Source organism: Terrapene carolina, unplaced genomic scaffold, assembly GCF_002925995.2.
Source record: "Terrapene carolina triunguis isolate 2854851 unplaced genomic scaffold, T_m_triunguis-2.0 Scaffold247, whole genome shotgun sequence".
NCBI classification, from domain to species: Eukaryota; Metazoa; Chordata; order Testudines; family Emydidae; genus Terrapene; species Terrapene triunguis.
The window spans coordinates 2,957,885-2,963,884 of NW_020664598.1; the positions used below are offsets into that span (position 1 = coordinate 2,957,885).

The following is a 6,000-nucleotide window of genomic DNA, read 5'->3' on the forward strand; positions in this document are numbered from 1 at the left end:
TTAAGAGTCAGGGGGCCTGGGGCCAGCCAGCCTTGTTCTATTATCACACCCAGCTGGGAAGGGGGCAGGAGATCCCTATAAAGGACTGAGAGAGCTCAGGGAGAGCTGTGGGATGGGGGTTAGCTCCTGTGAGTGGCCCTGGAGCAGAGAGAGGCAGGCAGAATGAAAGGCCTCTATGGATAATTGTTGGTTAGCAAAATAACTTTGTCTTGTGTTTCTTTGTGATTTTTTGCTTGAATTAATAAACCATGCCCTGAGGGAAGGGCCTGAAAGAGATCTGGCCATGGTGCTGATTCCTTCCTGGGCTGGGGAGACAGGCCAACAGTTTACAGTAAAATAAAGCAAGGAGAGCCATCCAGCTACTGACATCCAAAAGCTAGACCCCATCACACTCCTATACAAGTTCCAACACCCAAGCATGCCAACACACACAGTGATACCCCCCTCCTGCATCCATGTGATGACAAGATGCCACATGGATGGCTCCTCACATGGCACATCTACACTCATGCTGGCACTCACCCACCAAGAGGACACGCAGACCCTCAGGCACCCACCAAATGGGGCTGGATCCACTGCCCATTGCAGCCAATGAGAGTCTTTCCACTGACATCACTGGGCTCTGGGTCAGGCACATAAACAACCTTGGCAGAGTTTGATTTTTGACCATATAATTTTGACTGAAAAGATCAAGGTTTATTTTAAAGCGTTTTTAATTTTTATCAATTTAAATGTTCACAAATGCAGGAAATTGGGAATGGGGTCAGATCATTATTTAATGACAGTTGATGCTGCAATTCAAAAAGTTAAAGTTTTATAAACTGTGAAAACACAATTTGTCAACATCATGTGTCCATCAAATACACAAAGTAAATATCCTTAAATCAACAGATCAGACCTGTTTTTACTGTCAATTTGCTAGTCCCTTTATAGAAAGCCCAATTCAAAAGTCTAAATCATTTAATAAGGTCTCAAGCACCATTTTCTTACTTTGCCTGTCTATACATTTTAATTATTATTTGATGGAAACATGTTCTCATTGATTTGTGCAGGTACAGTAAAATCAACATTTACCAATAAAAACCTAATCCGTCCAATCCTACCCATAGACATCTCCCAGACTCTTGAATACATGTTATCCTGAGAAGGCTGCCTGGGGGCTGCTATGATTTTATTTAATTGTTTTTAGGTTACCGGTGTGCATGGCACTTCAGTAATGTTGGAGAGAGTAGGAACATGTGTACTTCTGCTTTATATTTCTGGGTCTAGTTATTTACCTTTAATACGTTTTTAAAGGAAGAAAGCAATTAGTTTTAGCCTCAGAGACCCACAACAATCCCACTAATGTGTCTAATATTTTGAAACGCTCAACACCTCCCAGAAGACAAAACCTTTTCCTGTTTGATAGGGGAATAAAGAAAATAAGAGGGAACAGAAAAAACCTCTTATGGGTTCTTTTCGGCAGCTCTTAGTTGTTGCTTTAAAATTATTCTTATTGTATGATTCCCCACCTCCACCCCCTTGTAGGGTTGCTAACCCTCCAGGACTGTCCCGGAGTCTCCAGGAATTAAAGATTATGCCATGTGATGAAACCAAGCAAAATCGGCAACCCTACTCCCTTGCTTAAAGAAATGTGTTTAATAGCCCAGCAGGGCCGGCTTTAGGAAGTGCGGGGCCCAATTCGAACAGTTTCGACGGGGCCCCGGTAGGGATGACTTAAAAAAAAAAACAGGTAAAAAACCACGTGGGGCTTGTACTCACCGGGCGGCGCTCCTAGTCTTCGGCGGTGGGTCCTTCACTCGCTGTGGGTCTTTGGCGGCACTGAAGGACCTGCTGCCAAAGTGCTGCCGAAGACCCGGAGTGAGTGAAGGACCTGCCGCCGAAGTGCCGCCGAAGACCCGGAGCGCCGCTGGGTGAGTAAAAATTAAAAAGGAGCCTCTAGCCAGGGAAGGGATTCTCGGCCACTTGCCCCCACCCCGGCAGCCCTGCCACTGGGTGCGGGGCCCTCTTAGGCGCGGGGCCGATTTGGGGGAATTGGTGGAATTGGCCTAAAGCCGGCCCTGCAGCCCAGGCTAGGTGGGCTGCAGGGGGTCACATGGTGGATTCTGGGAGTGGGGCCCCAATCCATGAAGTGGCAGCCCCTGTTTGCCCAGGGAGGGGGCTATGCCAGCTCCCAGATGGGTTGTTTTGCTCTCCTGCTCAGCAGCAGCTCTAGGGCTGCTTCTCTTCTCTTTCCCCTCTCACGCCTCGGAGCGCGAGAGCAGAGCGCGCGCAAGGCAGGCAGCCCCGGCAGCAGGCTGCGCTCCCCGGCCGGCGCCGAAAGGGTGCGGGGAAGGGCGAGGAGGGACCCGGAGGGGCAGAGTCAGTGACGTGCCCACCAGCCGGAGACACTCGGCGCAGCGCTGGTTCAGGCGGCACAAGGCAGCCGGGGGTTCCTCAGGCAGCGCCCGCTCCGCCTCGCGCTCTCCCGCTCCCCCGCCCGCCATCCCGCCTTGTTTTCTCCTGGCCGGGGCCCCCCTCGCAGCTGCCACCCTGAAGTTTCTGGCCGTGCTCCTGGCCGCAGGGATGCTCGCTTTCCTTGGTGCAATCATTTGCATCATCGCGAGCGTCCACCCTGCGGCCAGCCCCGCCGGAGCTCTCCGGGGTGCTGACAATGACTCCAGCGCCGCCGCCGCCCTGCTGCCGGCCTCCGCCGCCGACAAGGGGCCGGGCGCTCTCCACGGTGCTGGGCAGAGCTTCTCGGGCGGCCCCCAGGACTCCCTGCTGGAGCTGCTCTCCAGCAGCGCCCGGCCCCGCCAGCAGCAGCACCACCAGCAGCTCTTCAGCCGCTTCCTCTGCACGCCGCTGCCGGCCGAGTGCCCCTCCGACAGCCCCCCGCCGGGGGACGGCCCCGCGCCCGCCGAGGACCTCTTCTTCCTGCACGCCGCGGCCGAGCAGCTGAGGCAGACGGCGCTGCAGCAGAAGGACCAGATCCTGAGCGACCAGGAGACCATCCGCGAGCTGACGGGCAAGCTGAGCCAGTGCGAGAGCGGGCTGGAGCTGAGCTTCCAGGACAGCGCCTCTCTCTGGGGCGGGCCCCGGAAAGACACCATGGGCGACCTGCCCTGGGACTCGCCAGCCATGGTCCAGGAGCTGGAGGATGCTGTCCGGTCGCTGAAAGACAGGATCGACAAGATAGAGGCAAGGCGTGAACCCCCGTCCCCTCCCATCCTCCCGCAGCCCCGCGCCCTCCCCTGCCGATCTCCCCTCTTCCCCCTTCTCCCCTTCCTCCCCACTCTGTGCCCCTCAGCCTTTCAGCTCCTACGGCTGAGCCTTCTCCTTCCCCCCTTTGCACGGCCCTCTCCAGGGTTTTCCTAGATTGCCAGTGGCGGGACGGGGGGCGGTTAGTGTATTTGAATACTTCATGTAATTAAATCAGAAATGTAATGTACTCTGGTAAATCAGACCCAGCCTGGCAAGCCCTGACTGTTGGCTCTGGGAAGTAAGTAGTGTGTGTATGTTTGTGGGTGGTGGTGGTGAAATGGGGACACAGTATAATGGATTGAATATATATGTGTGTGTGTTTGATTCCTTGCCACCTTTTCTCTGGTTTCTCCCTACTCTTTGATGTGAGCTTTCCTATGATAAATAGCTTTCATTTAAATAAAATAAGTAGCTCTCATAGAATCCACAGATGGAAATTATAGGGATATTGCATGTGTGTATATATAGATAGATAGATAGATTTATAATATATATACATAATATATATAATACATAGAAATGGATATTTCATGCCCTCCTTTCACACTTCCAGATGCCCCACCAATGTCAGATTGTTCCCCACAGAATTTTCGCAGCCTAGTTTTAATTGACTCTCAGGAGATGGGGCTTTCATCACTTCCCTTCAAAGACTATTACTTATGTAAAAGACCTTAGGACATTTTATAGGTATCCATTGAAACATTTTGTAGACATCTCTTCTCCATAAATGGGGACATGTATCCCTTTCAACTCCACCGTCAAGTTTATTTTGAACCCATGTCTCCATTCCCCACATATCAATACTATTAATTGCTCAGGGCTAGAGCAGGCCACCAGTGCTCCCACAGAGTAGTATCTCACTTTGCCCATAGTCCTATTGGTGTGGGTGAGGGTAGCAGCATGGGGTTAGTAGGGCTAGATTCTGCTGCCTTCGCACATAATGAGTATTCCTTACTTATCAAGTTATGTCACTGATTGCAATGGGACTGCTTGCAGAGGAAGGCTCTGTACTACTCAGTGGGAGCAAGGTGGCAGAATATGCCCCTAATTATTACATTAATAACAATAATGAATATTCCTTACATAAGAAATAATGAATTATGAAAGTGAGGCCATGGACATTTTTGTTTACACTCAAGAAATGGCCCTGTGTCATTTTCTGCTTGCCTGCAGTGCTATTACTCTTCCTGTCCCTCCTTTGGGGTCACTGCCCGTGTTTCAGTCTCCAGTCTGGTTACAAGTGGATGAAAGCGAGCCTTACCTAAAGACATACAATAGCTGTTCCCCTGGGTGGGTAGGTGTGGGAGGGTCTGTGTGTGGAAACTGAATTCTCGTGTTGTTAGTGGCTGGTGGCAATCTCAGAGATGATATACACCTTTGCAAAGTGAGTTAAATGTCTCTTTTCTTTCTGGGATGCCCTCTGGCTAGATCTTGAGCTGGGAGATACTGATGGATTTGTGTACCTTCAAGGGGTGAAATTCTGGCCCTACTGAAGTCCATGACTTTGGTGAGGTCAGGATTTTACCCAAGGTGTGTAGCATGTCATCTGGGTACATTGTGAGGAGACATGTTTCTTATAGCAAGTAAAGGGTTGCCCCTTCCCTGTGGAATGAGCATGGGTTTGCCACTCAGAACCCAAGGATCTCCCAAGATCTGTATGGATCTCAGGAGATCTGCCAGAGGCCAGGGCCATCTGTATAGAAACCTGGGTGTCGTGACTGACTCCATGGCCCACTGATCCCCCTATCTGGATCCCTGGCAAGGGATTTCCCCACCCATTTCTATCTATGAATGAAAAGGGGGCTCTCAGCATGGGAGAGTGAGGTGGGGAGAATGAAAAGTTAACCCAGGCTGATGTCAGTGCCTGTCCGGACTCACCTCTCCACACCAAGGTCTCTCAACCCCTGGAGAGCTCTTAGAGGATTGGGGGGAGGGAGGAAGAGTGTGCCATGAAGACAGCTCATCGTCTTCCACATGGGAAGGGGGAGAGCTATATGTTGGGGGAATCCTATAAGCATAGAATCTAGAGATGGGTGGATGGGGATGATCCCTCTCCCAGAGACACTGTCATCAGGGATAACTTTCTGCATGCAAGAAAGAGAGAAAAGGAGAGAAACACACTTAGGCACATACAGTGAGAGAGAGAGGCTGATACACACACAGAGAGAAAGAGCTAACATAACACATGTAGCCACTCAGATTATCCAGGCAACAGATGGGCAGAAAAACACAAGAAGAGATAGAGACAAACAAAGATACGGGGAGAGACAGATATGCAGGAAGATGGATGGTGAGACAAAGAGAGAGGCAAGTGCACACACATAGGAAAAGACTGTGAAACACGCATGGAATTACAGATCCACACAGACATGCAGAGTGAGAAGAACTAGTGAGCTCCCAGAGAACAACATGCACACAGAGGAGAGAAAGAGGCACACATAGGAACAGAGGGAAAGACTGTCACACACACGGTGCGAGACAGACACACCAAGGGACAGAGACACACATGCAAGGAGACAAAGACCCATCTAGAGAGAGAGAGCCAGACACACCATACCCATAGAAACCCCCCAGAATGGAGAGACACATGGGCAGAGGGTCAGAAAGATGCAAAGACTGAGTGAGAGAAACACAAACACAACTGGACACAAACACAGAGGGGTAGAGAGGAAAAGTGTCTCTCTCTCTCTCTCTCTCTCTCTCTCTCTCTCACACACACACACACACACACACACACACACACACACACACACACAC

The 6,000-nt window shown here is 50.8% G+C and overlaps 1 protein-coding gene across 1 annotated transcript in view; it reads left to right on the forward strand.

Moving 5' to 3' along the window:
- The window catches only part of NPTXR (neuronal pentraxin receptor), a 48,335-nt gene that overhangs the window by 23,728 nt on the left and 18,607 nt on the right, over positions 1-6,000 (forward strand). Inside the window, exon 4 of the mRNA XM_029912798.1 lies at positions 2,525-3,180. Coding sequence (XP_029768658.1) covers positions 2,525-3,180 — 656 coding nt within the window. The remainder of the gene's footprint in view (positions 1-2,524; positions 3,181-6,000) is intronic.